This window comes from Dermacentor silvarum, chromosome 10, assembly GCF_013339745.2.
Source record: "Dermacentor silvarum isolate Dsil-2018 chromosome 10, BIME_Dsil_1.4, whole genome shotgun sequence".
NCBI lineage: Eukaryota > Metazoa > Arthropoda > Arachnida > Ixodida > Ixodidae > Dermacentor > Dermacentor silvarum.
Window position 1 is genome coordinate 57,618,613 of NC_051163.1, and position 22,965 is coordinate 57,641,577.

At 46.0% G+C, this 22,965-nt stretch overlaps 3 protein-coding genes across 4 annotated transcripts in view; 1 reads left to right on the forward strand and 2 right to left on the reverse strand.

Moving 5' to 3' along the window:
• Positions 1-6,021: 6,021 nt before the first annotated feature.
• LOC119431888 (E3 ubiquitin-protein ligase RNF146) lies at positions 6,022-18,547 on the reverse strand. Its single transcript, XM_037699333.2, has 4 exons — positions 18,338-18,547; positions 14,080-14,249; positions 10,388-10,563; positions 6,022-7,041 (listed from the first exon to the last, which is right to left on the reverse strand). The coding sequence occupies exons 1-4, from the start codon at positions 18,372-18,374 to the stop codon at positions 6,513-6,515; spliced, it is 912 nt and encodes a 303-aa protein (XP_037555261.1). The 5' UTR covers positions 18,375-18,547; the 3' UTR covers positions 6,022-6,512.
• A 459-nt stretch (positions 18,548-19,006) lies between these two features.
• LOC119431887 (ATP synthase subunit alpha, mitochondrial) lies at positions 19,007-20,875 on the forward strand. The gene has a single exon (XM_037699331.2). It carries the CDS (start codon positions 19,075-19,077, stop codon positions 20,740-20,742), a length of 1,668 nt encoding a protein of 555 aa, XP_037555259.1. The 5' UTR covers positions 19,007-19,074; the 3' UTR covers positions 20,743-20,875.
• Positions 20,876-22,401: 1,526 nt separating this feature from the next.
• The window catches only part of LOC119431902 (HBS1-like protein), a 36,973-nt gene continuing 36,409 nt past the window's right edge, over positions 22,402-22,965 (reverse strand). For both annotated transcript variants that reach the window (XM_037699343.2, XM_037699344.2), the window contains one exon: positions 22,402-22,643. In XM_037699343.2, the coding sequence (XP_037555271.1) occupies positions 22,635-22,643 (9 nt within the window). In that variant the 3' untranslated portion in view covers positions 22,402-22,634. The remainder of the gene's footprint in view (positions 22,644-22,965) is intronic.

Sequence of the window (22,965 nt, forward strand, 5' to 3'; positions counted from 1 at the left end):
GCTTCTTTCATTTGTCCTTGCTTTATGTAATTCTCATCAGCTTCGGTGTGGCCGCAATCCCGTCCATGGCCATGACACATGTTTCGAGACCACAACGACAACATATCAGCTAAAAAAAAAAAAAAGACAGACAGCCGATAGTACACAACAAAACAAAACACGTGACACCCTTTTCGATTAGATTGCTTTCGGGCATCGACGGCTAAATGGAGCAGCGGTGGCGCCGTCCGTGAGGTCAGATTTTGCTAAAAGAACAGCCAGACCCGGCGTTCGCACCCGCTTCCACAGGCAGCTTGTAATGACGTCGTCACGGCCGCAGCCGTATCTCGAAAACACGCTAGTATGCCAAAAATAGGGGCGTTCGTCCAATCCGATTATCTGCAGAATTACGTTCAGCCAAGCCTAGCAACATATGGCGTCCGCGACCTCAATCCTTGTTCGCAGTACAGTCTGTCCCACGCACACTGGGCATGTACCATGACTCCGAAATGTTTGTTATATATACGCCCAGGCACGGATCCAGCTTCTTTCAAAACGGGGGGGGGGTCCGACTTCGCGAGATGGTCATTGATGATGATAATGAAGATGACGTTTCCACGTGCTGGCGGGTTCTCTTCAATATTCATCAAACCTTTCGTGCCTCTCCAGAGCAAAAAGAGCGCAGCTGGAAGAAGTACTTCATCAGTTCTCGTGCCGTACGTTGGAGCTGCGCACACAAATTTTAAAGGGGAGGGGGAGTCAGGATATCCGGACATTCCCCATGGATCTGGGCATGATCATATACATGGATAGTTGACAAATCCAGGGGGGATTTCTGGATGTCCTAAGCCCCCCCCCCCCCCCCCCCCACTCCTCTTTAAAGTTTGTGTGCGCAGCGCCAGCGTACGGCACGTGACAAACTCATTAAGTACTTCCTTCCAGCTGTTACTGTTATTTTGATCTGGCGAGGCAAAGAATAGTTAATTATCGAAAAGAACCCACCAGCACGTAAAAAAAAAAAAAAACATTGCCGTAAAGAAAGCTGGTACAGATGTCGGACTCGAGAAAAATGTTTTAAATCCTGTTTGACGATGACCAAAGTACTGGCCCCTCACTATCGGAACGCACAAAGGCAGCCTGCATGTATCTTTAGCTTTAAAATATTATTGCGATAGCAATTATATCGACACTCCAAGCGCATTCCTGCCGTCGCCGCCGCCGTGAGGTTCCGTATAAAGTCCAACGGCGATAAACTCGTCACCGTGCGCCGTATCACATGCTGTATGTGCGAGTGACAGCACGCGAGGGACGCGCGCTCCCGCCGTGCATCCTGGCCGTGGGATGGGGGGATGGGAGGTAGGGAGGAAGGGGAGGCGACGTTTAGCTGCGGCACTTCATGCGTATCTTGCGACCGGGCGCAAGGGTAACTGGCGACTCAATCCCCCACGCGAAAGGAGGAAAGCGGGAATGCAGCGCGGGAGGGAGGGTGCGCGGCTTCTACTCTGCCAGGAATTGCGTACTTGTACTTTGCGCGACTGAGGGCTGTCGCGCGCACCGTATCATGAAAGTGATCTCCACACGGCTCTGACCTTTGTACGCGCTGTGCTTTCGCCGCTCAGTTTCCGTTGAAGCGAGAGACCACACGAACCTTCTGTCACTGCTCCTACGCGCTTGCTCACGCCAGCGTTTTGACAGTGCTTGTCTGCGGTCATCGAGTGTGATCTATTCCATATTTGCTTGAGCGCGCTGACACCATGATTGTTAATTCAGTTAGTAAGCGAACGTGTCCAAGTTTATGCAGCCCATAAAACGACTATCCTTACTCCGTACACTCTACTAGTAAATTTGCTATCGCAATTGATGCTGCGCCTTTCGGGCGAAACTGCGACTTTTTTTTTCCTTTCATATCCAACCAAAACAGAAATAGAAAACTGGCCTTATTGCCGTCTCTGTGTGCCTCAGGAAATTAGTTGCGTCAGGGTCAGCGTGGGCATTTATTACGCACGTCTTCTTCATCTGTATATTATCATCATCATCCTACGTTGCGCGATCCTCATCTTCAGTTATGTGTGATCGTCATCATCATCGGGTGTGTGCCTTTGCTGGTTCGCTCCCGAGTACTCGGGCCGAATAAACGTCGTGCCAACAGAGACGTCATAAGTGGTGGAGGTGCGGGGTAAAAAAGTAAAAAAGCGACATGCTTCTTGAATGCCAACACTTCGTGTTTAAACAAATTCAGAGCCCTTTCATTAGGTGAAGATGGAAGACCGGCGGAGCTGTTCGTTTTGTTTAATTATATTTTAAATTTTCTAATTTGGTGGTTATGGTAAATGGTTGAAAAGACACAACACATCACTTCGTTGCGTCGCCGCACGCCGTATGCTGTATGTGCGAGTGAAAGCGAGTTTAGGCGACTAGATTCACACCACCTTGCACCATCGGCCGCAACACGTTGGGCTGCTGCGCGTTCGGCTTCTCGTCACTTTCGCATCCATTTGCGCTGTTGAGCGCGCCGGCGCTATTTGAAGGCGCGCTCTTCCTCTTCGGGGCCAGCGACACAAAGAATTCTACTTGCTGTTTAAGTCTACAACACGAATGTATCGCTATTTAACGTAATAGTATTGTGGAGGTCATACGAAACAAAATACAATACATATAAATGACAGCAGATGCATTTCCAGCGAAGCTGTTTCTTTCGAGCAGTTGCAATAAAGTATAAACAGCATGCACGCGATCTTGCACGCAACAGCGACAAGCAACGCGATATGTCGCGGTCGCTCGTCGCCTACAAGTCGTACTGCATGCAAGCGACGAGACGAGCGACAACTTTGAGCGACGTCTCCCAGGTGTTGCCGGCATGAGCTAGGGCAGCAAATACTCACCGAAACTGGCGTGACGCGTGCTTTATTAATTTAAGTTGATGTGTTTTAGTGTAAAGAGCAGCATAAATATTTCTAAAAGTCTTGCACTACGTTATCATGCTTGCACGTATCAAAATCTAGTCGTTTGCTCGTTCCGTGCGACAATCCGTAGTACTTCACTGATGTATATCCAGTTCCGGTTTCGCGCTATTGGCTAGTCGCTCATAGCACTTCCGGGCGACGAGCTACGAATTCAAGATTTCCAGATCCGACCGATCGAGCGACAAGAACGAGCGATCTGTTCGCGTGACGGCCCGTTTCGTCACTCGTCGCTGTCGCGCACAAAATCGCTCTCATGCGGTTTGGGCTTAAATGCTTCAGTTTCCTGTAATCACATTGCATACTTTAAAATGTTGCCCGTATAACATAAAGCTGCCTTTTTTCAGTTCAATGAGGACACCAGGCGAACCTAATATATCACGCATGAAAAAGTAAAAAGAAGGGCAGGCAAGCTTGCACTCGGTCGTGCAAAGCTTAGGCACAGCGAAAGTGTCAATCCTCAAGTCTTACTGGCTGCTACTGCTAGGTATTAACTTGGTTGCTGCTAGGTCATAACTTGGTTTAACTTAACTACGCATGTAGGAACGTATTCTCGAGCGATCATTTTCAGAGGTACCTTCCCGTTCGCAACATTTCGCGTGACTAGCGCTGGACGCGTCGGCGCCTACGAGTGACAGCGTTCCTGGCATGCCATAAACGCAGGCAGGCGGGAGCCGTGTCTGTGTCGGGCGAAGCGAGCACGCACCTGCGCCGGCGGTTACTAGGCGACGCGAGGTGACGTCATCGCTACTGCTTCGGCGCATGCGCAGCTAGGCAACACGGGCGGCGCCGGCAGCAGCTCTGCGCGTTGCCTCGTTGGTGCTGCTACAATTTCTTTCTCACTCTATCTCGCTCTCATTTTCTCTTTCCCTCTCCTGAGCAGTGCGCGCGCTGAGCGCATGCTCTCCTTCCTTCTCCTTAACGTCCCATGTCAAGGCAACATGTGCACAGCACGGAAAGGAGGTGAGGCAGATGCCGCTCCGCGAGGTGGTTGCTAGGCAACGCAGTTACGTCATAGCTCAGCGAGGTTTTGCGACAGCAGGCGCCACTTTTTACGGTTAGCTAGAACAGCTTCGCTGTTAAAAAAAGAGGGTTCAATAACTATTCATAACGCTTCCAAATAAGCCACTAATGTGAGAACTTCGTGACACCTTGCATTTAAAATGCTGCTCACTTCTTCAAAGTATAAAATTTAGGAAACGCAGGGTTCTCTTGTGACATTGGGAAACCTAGCTAAAGATTTGCGGTGGTTGAATGTGGTTAAACGAAGTTTGTCGAGCAATAGCACGGTTTTGCTTGCTTTGAGAAAGGACACAGATGCTGCTCGGCACCGCCAGCAACTAATGCATCTACAATTGCGCCACAAGACAACACACAGACGCTGCTTGGCGCAGCGAGTGAATTGACCTTCAGGCTGCGTCTCGCTTCAACGCGAACTAAGCGTCGAAAGCACAGCGCATACGAAGCTACCAGCACCAGGCACACTGTGTACACATCGCAGATCGCTTTGAAGATGAGGCCCACGCGACCGCGCACTTTGTCCACATCGCAGATCACTTTCAAGATAAGGGCACCCACGTGGCGCACGCAGCAGCCACCGGTCGTGGCAGGCTAAGTCCCAGTTTGACCTTGGCTAAGCTTGAAGGTCCGAGTTACGGAACCAGGCATTTTCTGGGTTTGTACCTGAAGTAGTAGAGCTATTGCTCTAATAACAGTAGTGCGATACTTTCAAATGCTTGCTTGCGATGTTTTAAAGCCGTGTTTGATCAACACGCATTTACCATCACATAAACTTGGCATATTGTTCCCCTTATGTTCACAAAATTAGACCTCAGTTGTTGTAATTATGCCGGCACAGCAGTTTTACACCGCTCGTAAAACACACTACTAATAACGCTATGGACCACTTGCATATGTAATTTACTGGAAAAGACACATTTAACCTACTCGTTTAAAACATCCCCTACACATTACCCATACCATGCCCCTAGCTTTCCCCAGATATAAACAAGGTACCTTGTTTAGCTCACCGAGGACACCACAGAAACAAATTACGAATCTCATGTTATGCACAAGAAACACATGGAAAAATAAGGGTTTAGTAATTATCTGCAGTAATTCCATTTAAAGCAGGAACGTGAATGTTTAGCAACGCATCTCACTCAAAATTCTCCATATTCTGACAAAATTTCAAGTTCGTATAACGTGCAGTTGTTTTAGAAGTCTGGGAAACATTTCGATTTGTGGTAGTATAGCACCCTGGAATGCTTGAATGAGTAACTTTCTACAAAGGCTGCAGTAAACCTACACAGAATAAAAATGTATCACCCTTCACTCATAACACTGCTTCATACTTCGAAGAAATATAAGCAACATTCCTCGCATAGTTTCCCGAGGATACCGGGAAAAGACACCTAAATGCCGTGTATAACGCATAAAAATTGCGAGATGGTTGAAGAAAACGAGCATTCGCCAACCGAAAAACAAAACGAAAAACGAGAACATTTTTGGCGTTTTTGCACCCAATACGGGTGCCTTGTTCACAATGAACCAAGGTGCATGGCGGTCTTTATTATATACATGCCGAATGACGTAATGCGTTTGCGTATAGCTCAGGGAGGGGTCCCCAGTGTCTGGTCAATCTTGTGTGCCGTAGATTATATGCAAAATGATTCAAGGAACAAGCGGGATGATAATTTCTTCTCCTTTTCGATGACGAAAGCCGATTTCCAATCAATACTGTGACCTGTTTTGTCGTGACACTCTGGCAGTGCGTTTGACAGTGTGCCACTTGGCTACGATTGCCACATTGGCAATCGGCTTCCTTCACCAAAATGAATAAATTAAGTCTTGCTTAAGCTGTGTTTTGTTGGAAAGTGTCTGCTCTCAAAAGTGGGGGGCGGGGAAGGGGGGCAAATGGCATACTTTGCCCCCCCCCCCCCACTTTTGACAGTAGGGGGGGGCAAGTGCCCCCCGTAGATACGCCTATGTCCGTAACGTGAATGTAATAATGCATTCTCACAATGTTTGCAAACAGTTCCGGAATGCCAAGTGGAGTAACAAAAATTCATAAATAGTGATATTAGGTTTTCAGAATGCTTCCATTTATTCAAGGCAAACAAAGCACGAAATGTGTGACCAGCAACATTTGTGCAAAGACAAACAAGAACACTTGTGGTAAGTCGGACCTACTAGGCACAAAGGCAATAAACTGCCTAGCTGTATGTACAAACAAACATGACACATACGGCCTTCACAGCCATGGAAGCACCAACACCAAGAAATCCAGCAAAAAGTCACACGAATGCTTCCCACTTTGGTACCTAAACACTAAGGGCTTGTGGCCTACGGAACATTTCATCACTTGTCGTCACTCGCATTAAAAAAAAAACTCATAATTTTCTGTGATTGCACATTTTCAGCCCTGCGATCAACAACAGAAGTTGCCAAATTTCACTGCAAGCCACTTATTACACCTGCTCAACGCATCACTTAAATGCAAGATGTATGTCATGCATAGAGAACCAGAGTTTAGTTTTTTTTTTTTTTTTGGTTTCACACTGCACACACAAATCACAAGTTGTCCTCATAGTATCTTCTGCGACCAAACCGGCTGATGCGGTACAGCGACGGTGATGACGCATCACCGCTTCCCCTCCCATCGCCGTCATCATCGTCGTCCAGCCGTAATGAGCCAATGGAGGTCCCTTCGAGAAAGGAATCTGTAGACGTGTCCTCTTCGGAGAGTGACACAATGCTATCACCTCCTCCGTTGGAAGAGTTGAGAAGCGTGGCATCCTGCTCGACCGTGGAGTCTGAGGCCTGTAGGTCTGTAGTCTCGGCACTGCTGGCACCTTCAGCAGCAGTGCCCGAATCACCATGCGATGAATGCTCCGTAGCACTGCACTCCCTCGTGTGTGGTGGTACATCACCGGTCGTGTCGTGCGCCGGTTCCTCGAGTCTGATCCCCGCTATTCCTTTCTTGGGGACACCAGCTAGATCGCGTTTCACTCGTCGTCGCCGAGAAAAATCGTTCCGGCGCACTTGCACCATGTGCTCAAAGTCAACGATGTAGAGGAAGCCTGCGATCAGTACTTCGCACCTGCAAGGATGCATTGCGTGTTTCAAATGAAGAAAAAAAAAGGTTATGTGAATCTATAAAGACATATGTTGAATGACACCAGCACCAGATGCAAGTCCAAACTTCTTTGCTGATTGGTTTAACATCCAGAACCAACGTGCTCGTTATGAGGGATGCTGTAATGGGAGCTCTGGATTAATTTCGACCATCAGGAGTTCTACAACGGCCACACAAAGCGCGACACACACAAGCATCTTTGCATTTCACCCAACACTGAAATGTGACTGTGGCGGCCAGAATTTGAACCAATGAACATGTGTTCAGCAGTAGATTGCTGTAGACTCTAGGCCACTCAGACAGACAGTCCAAACCAGCAAGGACTAAGCGCTCAAGTTTGTTCAAATGTGACTGTGATCGAACAGCACAGCAGTGCTGATATTTTGTCTGATTGCAGCTTAGTGTTGCAACACAACAAAAGGGGCTGTGAGACATTGTGGTAGAGGGCTGCTGATTAATTTTGAATACGAAGAGTTCTTTAACGTACACCCAATGCGCTAGTACATTAGTGTTCTCGCATTTCACCCCCACTGAAATGCACCTGGGCATCAAATCAACGACTTCATGCTCAAAGGCAGCATATTATAACCAGTGAGTCACTGCAGCAAGTTGCCAGTACTCCTTATATATTTCGATCAGGCCAGTAAAATTTTTGTTTCACTAAACAAAGTGCACATTGGTACTACAGTGGGGGGAAGATAACAATACAGATTCAGTAGCAAAATGCGGAGGCAAACTAGCTGAGAAATTGCTCTGTAAACAAAGAAAATACAACTAAACATGATGTGAGAAAAATTCCATCACAGAGATGTGTAAACCATTCCTTCAATAAAGTAAAGTACAACCTAAAAGGATGCAGTAAACACATCACTTCCAACAAACAATCATCCCAACATCACTTGGCAGCCTGCTCCACGTTAATATTAGGCGGGGAAAAAAGACCAACCTCACTTTACATTGAACTTCCCTCACTTGGCTCATATGATCTGTGAAAAGAATATGTAATCTTGGTTGTAATATATATACTTATCCCTGTTTATCCCTGTTCTCACATAAATTTTGCGAAAAAAAAACAAATTGGTGTATGGCATGCTGGTAGGTTTTTCCATTTGAAGTTTCTTTGGCTTTTCATGAGCCAAATTCAGGAGCAGAATTGTGAAAACAAATCAAACTGCTACGTCCTTCCACTCTATTTTGTCAACATCCCCCCCCCCCCCCCCTTAGTCTACGAATTCCGCATGTGCAGGATTGTGGCACCTTCCCAGCCCTGTGTTTTCTGAAAACCCTGCAGGCTGGGATCTAAAAAGAAAGCCAAAGAAGAACCAGCAAGATTTCCCACACAGCACTCGCTCTTTTCTTGACACCAGCGAGGCTGTCAACTAGAAACAGCTTCACATGAAGCCCAGCCCCATAGGAAAACACCCTGGACAGCCAGTGGCAACTCACAACAAGCATCCACTACTCTAGATATGGCAAATGTCGTCTCCCATGACTCGAAAAGCATCCACTGACTTTCACTTTACTCAAACTTTATTTGAACATCACTGGATGTTTGGGGTGAAGAGAAAAAGCTTTTACCAGGCTTGAATGGGTCCATGCCCTGCTACAAATGGCACACAGTGAAAAACCGCCAGGTAAACAGATCGCAGAATTGCAGTATGGATATAGTTAACGACAGGCGTAGAAAAAGATGTCAGCACTGTCTAGCACAACAAATCATACAACTATACCAGGTGCTTTTTTTTTTTTTTAAACACTACACAATCTCAAAAAATCACTTGTGGCAGATAGCCTAATTCAAGTCATCAAGCTAGATTACTCAAGGATGGAGACATTACTTGTACAAGAAATCGAAACAGATAGCCAACTAATCTTTCCAATTTCACTAGAACCTTTTATTACTTACCGGAAGGCATATATGTCGCAATTTACAAATAGCAGCTGGTACGCTCACAAGGCATATCTACTTGAAACAAATTTTCAAGATGACACCATTCATTCCCAAGGTGTGCGACAAAATCCGTGGGTGTTCCAGCTACATTTGTGCATCAATGCAGAAAACATTGGTTTGTTACGAATGTTAGTAGAATGATAGATAGTGCACTCTCATCGCTAGTTCCATGGCGCATATCTCGAAACCCATGCGATACTGAGAATCAAAGGAGGCAGCAGTGTGCAGCAAAACATGACCTCCGAGATCCCGAGTGCAGCTATGTAACACCCACTGTTCATTTCGAGTGCCTCGAACTGCAGGATAATGTCGCAGCTCCATTCAATCACAATTTTTCTCCGCAACAAAGTCGTCTCTTGTCGTGAAAGAAACGTTAATGAAGCCCTATAAAAAGGGCATTCCAACATCGAAACTAATTTTATCATGTTTGCCTTTAGTATTTGTTTAAACGGTATTCATACAGGGGAGCAATAACTCGCTTCACAGCAAGGAGTGCACATCATGTGACAATGTCACATTTTTTTGGTGCCGAGAGGCTGACGTGGACATCAGCCGGAGTATGGGAGATTTTTTGCTGTGCCAGTACAAAACATCCTCTCTCAACGGGAGAGACAGCAGGATCTTGCCCCCAACTAGTCTAGTAAACTATTACACTGCGCCCACCGGCAGTACAGAGGCTACATTGAAATCGCCACTGCCTTCGCGGGTGCTTGGCGGTCCTTGTTCGCTTGGCAGTGATTATTTTTCAATGGCACAAACACCTTTGACATGTTGAAGTGCAGCAATGAAGCGACTCCATCTTTAATTTCACGCACCACAGCATACGTCTACGCGGATGCTCTGTGTTGAGAGTGTAAGCCACTAAAACCGTCTCTGCCAACATTGACATACGCCAATCCCCCTGCAAGCAGAGGAGCAGCGCGACAGCTTATGACATTATGCTCCCCACCGTGTTGAGGGTTGCCCAGTGTTTCAACACTTTAACTGCTTGTACGGGGCAAAATGTTTATCATCTGTAGTAATCTGGAAAAAGCAAACAATCTAACATTTATGTACAGTTAAAAAAAAAGGTACAGACAAGGTAATGTATGCACAACACAAGCGCTTGCACTATTTCAATTCGCAGTTTATTAAAATCATGTGACAATTATACAATTGCTACTTGTTAAACCTTTACAGAGAGACACTGCTCTTGCTGCCCATATGTATTTCTTGTCTGTGTGTTTTTCGTGCTGTATATTGTGAACTTATTCTAACTCATCCAGCATTCTGTTTCTGTTCCAATGCTTATTGAACAGACCCAATTATTGCGTGAGCAACCCTAGAAACGTTTGCAGTTTGCATGCTCTAACAGCATACCTGGGAAGTTGCTTCGCAGCCGCTGCCTCCAGCTCTGCGCTGGTCCTTTCATCGTACTGCCACCAGCCATTGCGGCCCTCGTAAAACCACCTGTAGCTTTCCTCGGTAGGCGAGTCCTGCTCGGCCTCTGGATCTGGAATCAACTCTGGCTTCTCCGTGAAGTCAGCGGGAATTTCCTAAGGTAAAAAAAAAAGAAAAGGAAGAAAAACTTGACGCATTTTATAACAACTTTTCACCTGCGAGAATACATGGGGACAGCGCAGAAAGGCTGGACAAGATTTACAACACAAGCTAATTATGCCGTCTAATCTTGTCTCCTTTCTTTCACGCTATCCCCAAGTATTCTCATAGATAAGTACCAGCAAGCTCAGCTTACAACCCCTCAGTAACTTTACATCATCAACATAAGGCAGACGTCTGCAACCAAAACTTGTCTGACATTTTGCAATCAGATGGGCTCCTCCTTCAAGGATGAATACAGACAGGAGCTGCAGTTTTCTTCAAACTCTTCAAATAGGTGATAAAGAAGGGCGGAAATTCTGACGGTGAAGGTGGGGTGGGGAGGTAACCCAAGTACCATTATCTGGTAACCCAACCAGATAAAGATACTGACGAAAGGCTTCCCTTTATCATGAGCCTATATTTAAAAATAGCACTGAACAAAACTCTCCCAGAGCTCTCTCTCCAACCTCTAGTGATACGAGTTGATGGATAGGATTTTGTCTCACAGCAACAGAGGGCCTACAAGAGACGCCGTAGCGCGAGTAAGATTAGTTTCGACCAGATAGGGTGTTTTTCTAATGCTCACAGAAACCTTGGCCCACGAGCGTTTTTGCCATTTCGACCCCACTAGAATGCAGCCGCTGCAGTCAAGGAGCAATCCTGCAACCATGTGCCCAGCACCAGAATGGCACAGCCTTCAAGCCACCATGACAGGTTCCCATGACCCCTGTCCTTAATCAAAGCTGAGCGTCACCCTGCATTAACAAATTCCCTAATCTAATCTCGCCATACGACTCTCTTCGATTCTCGTTTATAACTAGAAGTGGTCTATTACCAAATTTTGACGCGAAAGCGTCAAAAGGCCCATTGAGCGAAAAGGCCTCGTGTCTGTCGTCTGTAGCAGTGAAGCGGCACCCGAGCTCCCATTTCCATTGGCACGAGTGCGCCTGGACTGAGCAAAGCAGGCGAAAGGGTACACGCACTGCTACGGTATAGTGTGAGGGGAGAGGGCATTGCCATGAGGACACGTCACCCTCGCTCTTAGAAGCCTGTGTTATCCACGCGTTCCTTGTCTATGCAAGCTCTCGTCTGCGTTCTAACTGCGCCTCGGTAAGGCCAAATCAAAACGCTCCAAGCATCTCAACGCGCTCGCTTGCCCGCGAGGAGTTCATAACTCGAATAAACGCTCAGCAGCGTTTGATTGGGCATTAATGCTTTCGCATTCACAACTGATAAAAAGTGATTAGGTGTCCTAGGATTTTTTCAAATATGAACCGAATACTCATAGTAAGTATTGAACATCAAATCGAATATTGAATAGTCAATTGCAGGCACATAAACGTATTGGCAGGAGGAATATTTACTTCTGCCTCATTAGCTACCATGCCTTTACTGACTAATCCCCCCAAAAAAGCAGCTTTCTAACCAGAACAAAGAATCAGTCTTGAAACACAAGATAACTAATTGTCATTAAACTAGGAATAGCCTCTCAACATCTTTAGAGCCTGGTGGCAAACAAGCTTTCCAAGAATTGAAAGCTGCTGGATGGAAGAGAGCTTTAGAAATACAATAAATAAATGGTTGCCAAAAAAAAAAAAGATTGTTAGTTGTGGTAAAAGAAAAAGACAAAAGTTGTTGAAGGGCTTGTACGCCGTAGACACATATAAAAGGGCCTGTTGCGAGGAAAACATTACTGGTTGTAGCATAAAATATAAAGCTGCAACATGACTAGACTGCAAAAACCAATAAATGATAAACAACAAACAAGAATCACAGGTTGTAATGCAGGCTTCTGCCACGAAATCAAAAGCAAAACTTGCATTACCTACTTTGCTTTTGCACTCTTTCGAAAAATTTTGGTTTCACTTCTGATAATTTGTGATACTTTTTCTTTTTGTAGAAAGAGAACAGTAACCAGAATTCAAGTCGGCTGTTCCAAATGTTTCATTAGGTACGACTGTCAATGAAAATATTGAATAGTTCCTTTGCAAATACAAATACTGTGTTATTTTCTATTTGTATCTGAAAGTGTAAATATTCACCCACCTCTAGGTACAACAGCAACTTGTCAAACATTCCATCAGAATGAAGCACCGACCAAATTTTTTCAAGACTGTGCAAAGTCAAACCTTGGTATAAACCTTGACTCAGGACACCTTAACAATTTTGTTGGATCCTGGAGAGTGTCTAAAGTGCATTGTACTGTTCAAGGAAGTCTACAACAAACTTCAAACTTCTATATGGGTAAATTGGTTATGAATGAGTTGACTATAAAATGAGTCTAGAGTATATCGAGACTTATACAGTGTGTAATGACTATTAAAGCTGTCTTGGCAAGGCTACAGGGCTGCTAATTTCCTTATTAAGAGCCATTAAATAGCATCTAAGCAGACGACGCATGCAGCTGGTAGTTAGCGGATAATACGGTAAACCCAGATCATGGCCTTCAAGATTTTCAGAACCTCAGGGGTGCCACCTAATCTCAGAGGTCTTGCCGAGGGGCTGCACTGGTTCTTGATGTTCTGGGTTGTGCACAACTGCCAGCAAGCGGTAATGATGAAAATCATTTTGCAATTTCAATATCAAAAACATCTATTTTTGTTAACTTCTCGTGGAGCATCCACTCGTATTTGCAGTAAAAGCTAGCATAGAGGCTGCTTTATATCTACAGCATCTGAAACCAGATTTTTCTTTGGGCAGTCCCACATTTCACTGCAGTTGGCCTTTAACAAAAATATATGAGGAGTCCTAACCCTACCCTAGTAGTTGTGGCCCGATTCTGTTGACATAACAAATTCATGGTTGAAACAATGAGCCCTTCGCTGCTGCAGCCGATTAGAAACGTTCAGTGCTCGTTCGCCTGGAAAGCCCATTCCAGGTGAACACACGCACAAGGTGTTTGTAAACTCTTCTACAGTGCCAAGTTCTGCACTTAAAACTTGAATGCACGTAAACATGAATACATCATAGGTACAGAATGGTTGGATCATTAAACACATTTTTTCCTGATGATTGTATGTTTTTTACTTTTTTGTTTCCCTTATGATCCTATTTTAAAATGGCCTTATCACTTATCAAGCATTTTCAGTTGTTTTATATACATATTGGTAATATATATGTTTGTTAGCACAAAAATGAAGTGCTTCTGTGTTGCGTCCGCATTGAACGCTATCACACATGATTTCTTTATGGAAACAACAACAACAACACGTATGGTATTCCAACTAATGAATTACAGGCCCCTAGACTGACAGCCATGTGGTTCAAGCTATGTGGTTCCAGAGTTGAAACTTGATATAACAATGTCACATCCGGCACAAAATAGGATATTTATTATAAGCATATATTTGTCAAACGCTGGCATCACCGAGATACATATTAGATTCCCTCGATATATGAGTGTTTGTTACATCGATGTCTGGCTATACCTGTGCTAATCACCATGGCTGGAAACAGGTCACTGCACTCACCTGTCGGCACATGGCACACCTCTTGCTCTGGTTTGCTATGCCCTTCACACATAGGAAACAGAAGATGTGGCCACAAGGTAGCCGGGCAGGGTGAATGCACTTCTGAAGGCAGATGGCACACTCGAGCCTCGGAGCGGTCAGTTCTTCTTCCGCGTCAGCGTCTTCTGAGGCTGGCGACAAGGGAGGCACTTTATGTGAAACTTCAAAGCCTAAACATTATAGATCATTCGTGCCAGCAAACCATTTTCACTGCAAGAATCAACCCTGACCAAAATCAAATCAAATTATATAGTTTAATGTACCAAAGTAACGCATGCCGCAAGACTGAGATTCGATTTTGACCAGCTAGTGTCCCACCATGCCACAGTACTATCGAAATCCCCCTTCCCAAGAAATTTATGCCGGCAGTCTTCTAGCACTTTTTTTGATATACATCTGGTTCTGGTTATCTTGAACCCTCAATTGCAAAAGTGAAGATTAACAGCACTGCACAAAAAAGTGAAAAGTATATATATTTTCACTGAGAAAATCATTGAGCATTTCTTGTAATAACACCCAAATCCTTGGGTGTTATTAGAAGAAATGTGTGGACAAACCCCGCTCATCCATGGCATGATAGGGGTTCATCATTATCATCATCAGCCTATAATATCCACTGCAGGACAAAAGCCTCTCCCTGCGATCTCCAATTACCCCTGTTTTGCACTAGCTGATTCCAACTTTCGCCTGAAAATTTCCTAACTTCATCACTGGGGTGATGAAGTTAGGAAATCATTGCACTAAATTGGCAACTTCATCACCCCAGTGATGAAGTTGCCAATTGCTTGCACCAGCCTGCTGTTTCCCCACTTTTGCATTGAAGTCGCCCATGACTACGGTATACTGAGTTTGCACCCTTTCTCATTGCGAATTCAACATCTTCATAAAACTGTTCTATTTCTTCATCATCGTGACTGGAGGTGGTGCATAGGCTTGTACAACCTTCATTCTATACCTCCTATTCAGCTTTATTACGACAGCTGATACCTTCTCATTAATGCTGTAGAATTCATCAATGTTGCCCGTTATGTCCTTATGGACTAGAAATCCTACTCCGAATTCTCTATCTGGAAGACTTCTGTAGCAGATGACGTGGCAGTTAGTCAGCACTGCATAAGCCTCACCAGTTCTTCTAACCTCACTAAGGCCAATAATATCTCAGGCAATGCCTGATAATTCCTCAAATAGCCCTGCTAAGCTAGCCTCACTCAAAAGGGTGCGCCTGTTGAACGTTGCCAGGTTCAGATTCCAGTGGCGGCATTCCATTTACATTCCCACAGGCACTAGCACCGGACGGCAACTGTAATTATTGTACAAAACTCGATGTGCTAAACAGATCCAAGTTCTGCAGAAATCCATCAGGTGGCAGTGCCCAGATGCAGCCCAAATGTGTCCAAATGCAGCCATTTCCTTTGCGAGTTGTACTGCCCGCGTTACCCACCCATTGTACCTCTTGAATATTAAGCTGTCCGTCCATTGTTCTTGTTTGTTTTTTGTTTTTTTTTCCACGTATTGGTGGGTTGCGAAACAATTTAGACGCGCATTACGGGAGTTGTCGCACAAACTATTTGTGAAGGATCTGCCTAACAGCATTCTTTATTATTTCTTGCACTTAAGTGTACTCTTCTGTGTCCATTCCTGCAATGTCCTAGCGTATGGGATAGCAGCATGTACAAATAAATAAATAGATAATTTTAAAAATGTCAAGCTCCCAACTATGGCAGGATGCCATAAAGGCTGTTGCGGCTCGAGGTGGCGTTTGGGCCAAGAATCCACCAAGCCCATTGATGAGTATGTTCGGTAGTGGGAATGAAGGAAACAGGGTTTAATTTACATGATTTACACTGCCCCCCCCCCCCCCCCCTGGTATGGAAGCCCACTCCATCAGGAGCATATTAAACATCCGAGTTCACATCAGGACACGTCAGAACCACCCTCGCTGCACCACAGGTGTCCGCTTTTAATACCGTCGTCTCCCCTAGGAGACTGCCCTGGGGAATCTGATGACGGTAGCTCGGCCAATCACAATCATTGAATCGGTTGCAACATCCCTCCCATGTTGATGCACCGTTCTGCCGGGCCCGCCTCCAATGTCACATCCCCGCCCCCACATTCCTGAATATGCGTGGCCTCCTGGGAAACTGAGCTCGAAGCTGTTCCCACGATTTTGGGCGACAATGGCCCCTTTCATCAATTAATGGGCTCTGCGTGACGGCCCTCTTGTCAGGATTAGGTGTGGTCTTCTCGGTGATTACCATATCCACGGATGACGGTGGTGTTGTTGCCTCGTCATTGTTGTTGGCGTCGGTTGTTGTTGCCTTTGTTAACGCGTCACAGTCTATGACACGCCCGGTTGCTGTCGGTGCGCGCACTGATGAATGGACTGCCTTGTGGGTAACGTCCAAGGTATGCGCTTGTCCAGGTTGAGACGTAACAAGGTACTTCAGTAAGGTGGAAACTTGGGCCAGTTGGTGTAGCATAGTTCAAATTATGGAAGACCAGCGCTCAGACGAAGTACACAGAGAAGAATGACACACACAGCGTAATCTACGTGTCGTCCTTCTCTGTGTATTTCGTCTTAGCGCTGGTCTTCCAGAATTTCAACCATAAAGGTAACCATACAGGTAACCATAAAGGTAGTCACTGTTTGACCTAGATAGGTCAAGAAAAATTCATCTTCGTCTGGAAACTGAACCCAGTGCGACAACTTTACTAGGGCAGTCGCTCAAGCAAGTGCACTACACTAACCTGGAGGCTAGCTTCTGGTACTACAAGGGCAGAAGTGTCTTGGCGTGCTAGCTCATTAATTAGCCAAATTACACTGCATTCAAAAATTGGTGCTTTCAGTTTTATACACGTGTAAAGAACGATTTATTACCTAGTGAATGAGGTGCAATGGGCACACTGTATAAACTGAAATATGGGCTGCGATTTTTTTACCAAAAAGAAAAAAATTGCTACAGTCGCCCTTCACCTCATATAATGGACTGTAGCACACTGTGAGCTTTCATCTGGCCAAGTAAAGGTCAGGGGTCAACCTATATTTCGGACCAACCTGTGTTCCAGTTTATATGGTATGCACACACACGAGCTTTTAAAAGGACATACCCGACTCTAATAATTTCTTTGGAAGCTTTCCGTTGCAACTTCATGTAGCATAAAGATTTAGATTTTTTTTTTCTTTTCTTTTTCCACAGCGTATTTCGTGGCAGAATGAGTCAAGCCAACGTTTTTACTACTGTCGTATTTTTATAGACCCGCCAGAGAAAATAATTTCCTGTCAAGCGCCATTCTGTTAGTTTTGAGTTAGTGCAGTAAGATAATACAGTCCACCGTCACCACATCCTCTACAATGAAGGAATAATTCTGTCCCTGTTCCATTGTGAGCAGCTGTGTGGTGCGCAACCTTTGCAACAAAGTGACGAATTGTTTCGGAGGCCCCAAACATTTTGTTATAAAGGCGTTCGACTGTACATCGCAGAGAAATGCGCATTTTACAGTATGCCTCAAACGCACTCTTCACAGATAGATAAGAGTGCGGCTAAGCAATACTTTCTATTAGACGTATACGCGTGACGGCGTCACAAGCGTGTCGTTACAAGGCCAGAAACGTTTGTACGAGTGCACATGTGCAACACTTGACGTGTTGACATGACAACAAAGGCCGCATAAACAACAATGTGTACCTGCGCGAGCAGGTCAGACGAAACATAAGTAGGACATATTTGTTCCTTCACACCACAAATTGACGGTGCGAGCACGAGCACAAGTTTATGCACGCAAGCTCAGTTCGTTCCAGACTTAATATGTTTATGGTAGTTTACATGCGTACACAACGAGCGTTCAGTAGTCCACGCTAGTCACTATCTTGACTACTCCAAAAGAACGTTGCCCGGTGATTTTTAGCAAACTGAAAGCAGGAGGCAAAATTTTGCTCATTAAGACGCAGTTCATCTACCAAGTCAGCAACAGCTTCCCGTCTCACAACTTCCTCACACACAAAAACAAAAAAACAAAAAGCTCGCACCACGGTAGTGATGTTCTCTACATTGACTACGATTGACCACGAATATTGCAGTAGCATGCAGCTAAGGTCTGTTTAAAGCACGTCTGTTTAAAGCACGTATGCACGTGACTTCGCACATACGCGCCCACGACATACCGACGGCGCAGCGGGACTATCACGAACGTTCCAAGCAAAACAATATTTAAAACTTACCCGGAGAAGTTTCAGTTGGCTCTCGGCGTTCACCCATGTTCTTCCGCGCTTCACAGAACGGCACGAGCCGCGAAAATTTTCACTTGTGTAAGATACAAAACATTTTGTCCCTCCAACAAGGCGAGCGCCTAAACGGAGACAATTTGAAGCTGTTGCAGCACGCAAAACAAACGGCTGCACGGACCAACAGCAAAACAAACGGAAAACGGTTGTCACCTTGGCTGTTATTTTGCTGGGATCCCGTGCCTCCTAGATGCCAGCGCAGTTATTTTGCTGACACCGTGGGGTCTTTCTGAGACGCGAACGCAACACGCGTCTCTTCATGGCACCCCACCACATGTGCCCGATGTTGCACGTATAAAGTTAAATAATATTTACGTAGTTATAACAATGCTGAAACAGCTAAAAAGAACTAACATTGCTGTTGTGTTGACCTTAATTAAGAATTAGTTTAGTTTCGCTTACAAGCCCGTCGAAATAGCTCCAGCTGTGCTCCAGCTTGTTGCTCACTTTAATAAAACTACTTTTGCTAAATTCGTCTCAGATTTAGAATAATTAAAAATTATTTATTTATGTACAGATTAAAAGCCAACAGTGCAAGCGAGAACATCTTACAAGGGCATTAGAGCGTTTTTTAGCAGAAATAAAGCGGCCCTAGGGCGCACTGCGGTCGAGGCTTTTCTCTCGGCAGTTCTCACCGCCATTGCTCACACTGCACGGCACCTTCGAACTGTGAAATGGCTTTCGTGTCTGCTCGATTTACCGGCGCAGTCGCCAAACAGCTAGTGCGGGGCGTTGCCAAGTATCCCACCCGTTGCACCGGCGTGAGTTCGTACGTTGCGCGGCACTTTTCTACCTCGAAATGCGTGTCAGCCGGCCCCAGTGCCGCCGAGGTGTCCTCCATCTTGGAGGAACGCGTCCTGGCCCAGGGGACCACGGCCAATCTGGAGGAGACCGGGCGCGTGCTCTCCATCGGAGACGGCATCGCTCGCGTCTACGGACTCAAGAACATCCAAGCCGAGGAGATGGTGGAGTTCTCTAGCGGCCTAAAGGGTATGGCCCTTAACTTGGAGCCGGACAACGTCGGTATCGTCGTGTTCGGTAACGACAGGCTCATCAAGGAAGGTGACATTGTCAAGCGGACTGGTGCCATCGTCGACGTGCCGGTAGGACCCGAGCTTTTGGGTCGTGTCGTCGACGCCCTGGGCAACCCCATCGACGGTAAGGGTCCCGTGGCGTGCAAGGGCAGGGCCCGTGTCGGAGTCAAGGCGCCCGGCATCATTCCCCGAATCTCTGTCAAGGAGCCCATGTTGACGGGAATCAAGGCCGTCGACAGCCTGGTGCCCATCGGTCGTGGCCAGCGTGAGCTCATCATCGGCGACCGTCAGACGGGCAAGACTGCCATCGCCATCGACGCCATCATCAACCAGAAGCGCTTCAACGAGGGCTCGGACGAGAAGAAGAAACTGTTCTGCATCTACGTCGCCATCGGCCAAAAGAGGAGTACCGTCGCCCAGATCGTCAAGCGACTGACGGGCGCCGACGCCATGAAATACACCATCATCGTCAGTGCCACGGCCTCGGACGCCGCTCCGCTGCAGTACCTGGCGCCGTACTCCGGCTGCGCCATGGGAGAGTACTTCCGGGACAACGGCATGCACGGTCTCATCATCTACGACGACTTGTCCAAGCAGGCCGTGGCCTACCGTCAAATGTCGCTGCTGCTACGGCGACCCCCCGGTCGTGAGGCCTACCCGGGAGACGTGTTCTACCTTCACTCCCGTCTTCTGGAGCGCGCGGCCAAGATGAACGACACCTTCGGAGGCGGCTCCCTTACTGCCCTCCCGGTCATCGAAACCCAGGCCGGCGACGTGTCTGCCTACATTCCGACCAACGTCATCTCCATCACCGACGGGCAGATCTTCTTGGAGACTGAGCTCTTCTACAAGGGCATCCGGCCAGCCATCAACGTCGGTCTGTCTGTCAGCAGAGTCGGATCGGCGGCTCAGACGAAGGCCATGAAGCAGGTCGCAGGTTCCATGAAGCTGGAGCTGGCGCAGTACCGAGAGGTGGCTGCGTTCGCCCAGTTCGGCTCCGACCTTGATGCTGCCACGCAGCAGCTGCTGAACCGGGGTGTCCGTCTCACGGAGCTTCTGAAGCAGGGCCAGTACAGCCCGATGGCCATCGAGGAGCAGGTGGCAGTCATTTACACGGGTGTGCGCGGTTACCTGGACAAGATGGACCCGTCCAACATCAACCAGTTCGAGCTCGAGTTCCTGCAGCACATCAGGACCACGCAGAAGGACCTTTTGGCGACCATTGCTAAGGAGGGCCAAATCAGCGACGACACAGACGCAAAGCTTAAGAAGGTAGTCACAGACTTCATGGCATCATTCCAGCAGTGATAGTGAGGAACTGTGCCCAGCCATTCCAGGGTGCCTCCCCTGCAATAGACTCGAGGGGGTTCAAAGGGAACACAAGCGGCTTCGTGTGTTGGAGAGGTTTTGTGAATAAATATATTTTCATACAGGACAAGAACGCTTGGCCACGGTGCCTATTTTGATGGTTGCCTGTCTAGTGGGCCCAGGGCCTAATCATTGGGCAGTTTCGTGGCCAGGAATGAACCAGCTGCTTCGTTTGCAGTAGCAGGGTTGCTTTGACTGTCTGCACTGCTTGGTTGCAAAACTCTCGAAGATTGCATCCCAGCACTTATGTTTCAATTAGACAGCAATTTGCTTTTGAAACCAAAAAAACTTGAAATTTATGAACACGTGAGCATATGCTCAACTAGCTCGAGTTTTTGTACCATGTAGGCTTGGTGGTGTAGTTTTGACCTTGATTAGGATAATAATGACCTTCACTTACCAGAGTGATTAGTAAGTGACCTTTCCTTACTACCCATACTCTAAGCACCCTGTTCTTGCACCCCAGAGCATGAGAGTCAAGAACAGTTGAAGGTAGATCGATAACCATTGATATCAATTGTGGCACGATACATTTCATAACTAGTGTCGTATGAACTGCAATATGTATACAGTGCAGGTTAGATCCACAACCTCTTGATTCCACATTGTGTGTTATCTCGTCCAGTTCAGCTTCCATGGTTAGGATTAACACGATAATTTGGACGCATTTAGATGCCTGAAACAGAACTATATGCAACATGCAAAAGACATACATTCAGCCCCAATTATTCATGTGCTCTGCTTAGTTTGAATTCTGTACGAATAATCCACAATGTTTGACCTGCCCTCACAAGTTGCATGTTCCCCTTTATTACCATATCCGTCTTTCAGAAACAGACTCCTCCTTAAAAACACTACTGGAAAATCCCGAGCAAGTGCCTCACCCCCGGGCTTGGGGTAATATCAGAAAAAGTTGGGGGGGAGGCTGCTTGCTTATGCCTGCTGTGGAATTGCAGATAGGTCATAGAGCAATCAAAAACTATATTGACGCAAGGAGTTAAGTACATCAAAGGACTTATCAAAGTAAGTTTGCTCGTTGTAGAATCCGAACTCGCAACCTACGCATTACGCGAGCGTTGCTTTACGAATTGAGAGTTCAGCTCCCACCAGAGGCAAGTTTTTTTCGTCCACTTTCATTTCTCTTGTGTTTAAAATTTCTACACTTCAGTTAAAACTACAAATAATTTCCCCTATGCTTTCCTTGGCTTCATATGGATGCAACACAATCAAGGCATATTTCATGTAAAGTCAATTCAGGCCACCTATGAAATTTACTTTTCTCAAGCAGCCGTAACTGCTACCTTGGAAGGCAGAAGGAGTACGCATTCACCGGTCAAATGAGTTGTGAGAACACACTATATCGCAAGTGGAATTAAGATTTATTGTCTGGCATGTCCATGTGGCACCGTGTGAATGGCATCAAACTTAAGACGTTGAGCAGGTAATGTCATTTTTTGTACCCATGTGTCACAGGCATTGATATGTGCGACAGTAAAGGCGATAAATCTACAACCACGCACTGATGTGGACACCAAAATCAATCGCAGGCTAACAAGGTAAAATCAGAAAAGGTTTTTTTATAACAGTACCAAAGTGCAATGATGCTTTCAGGCATACCCTCTTTTTTTATTGCCTTAAGTTCAACAGAAAAAAAAAAAAAGTGATATGCAAATCAACTGCAGAGAGCTTGCTTGCATCAGTATAGTCCGCGACTCTGTCCAGCACCAAGTCATTCTTCAAAGAGATCACTCATGCAAATCGTCCATGCTTGTAAATGTCAAAAGTCCATTTGTTTCAGGCATCACTGTTTGTCAATGTTGGCCACTCGTCAATCACATCACCTGCAAAAAGACAAGCAGCACACACTAAAAATGCTGCACATAACATTTGGAGGCCTTTCTGTTTATATACAGAAACAAAGGTCACTATCTTTGTACAACGATACCTTATTACACACAATTAGCTTTAACCTGTAACACTGTTCACACTTGTTCAAGCTAAGAATGCAGGCCTAACAATACTGTGATGCTAAATAAAATGCATCGACTGAATCTCCCAACATCGTCCATCACGCTGAGCAATTACACTAAATGAATGTGTTCGCCAGAACCTTTTTTGTACAGACTTTACATGTGCAGTTAGGGCCAGCTATGAAAAAGAACA

Excerpts from the sequence above, each read along its gene's own strand:
- LOC119431887 (XM_037699331.2), top strand. The coding sequence starts at position 19,075 with ATGGCTTTCGTGTCTGCTCGATTTACCGGCGCAGTCGCCAAACAGCTA.
- LOC119431888 (XM_037699333.2), bottom strand. The coding sequence starts at position 18,374 with ATGGGTGAACGCCGAGAGCCAACTGAAACTTCTCCGG. Across the intron at positions 14,250-18,337 it reads GCCAACTGAAACTTCTCCGG|CCTCAGAAGACGCTGACGCG; the intron begins GTAAGTTTTAAA and ends CCTTGTCGCCAG. Across the intron at positions 7,042-10,387 it reads GCTGCGAAGCAACTTCCCAG|GTGCGAAGTACTGATCGCAG; the intron begins GTATGCTGTTAG and ends GCATCCTTGCAG.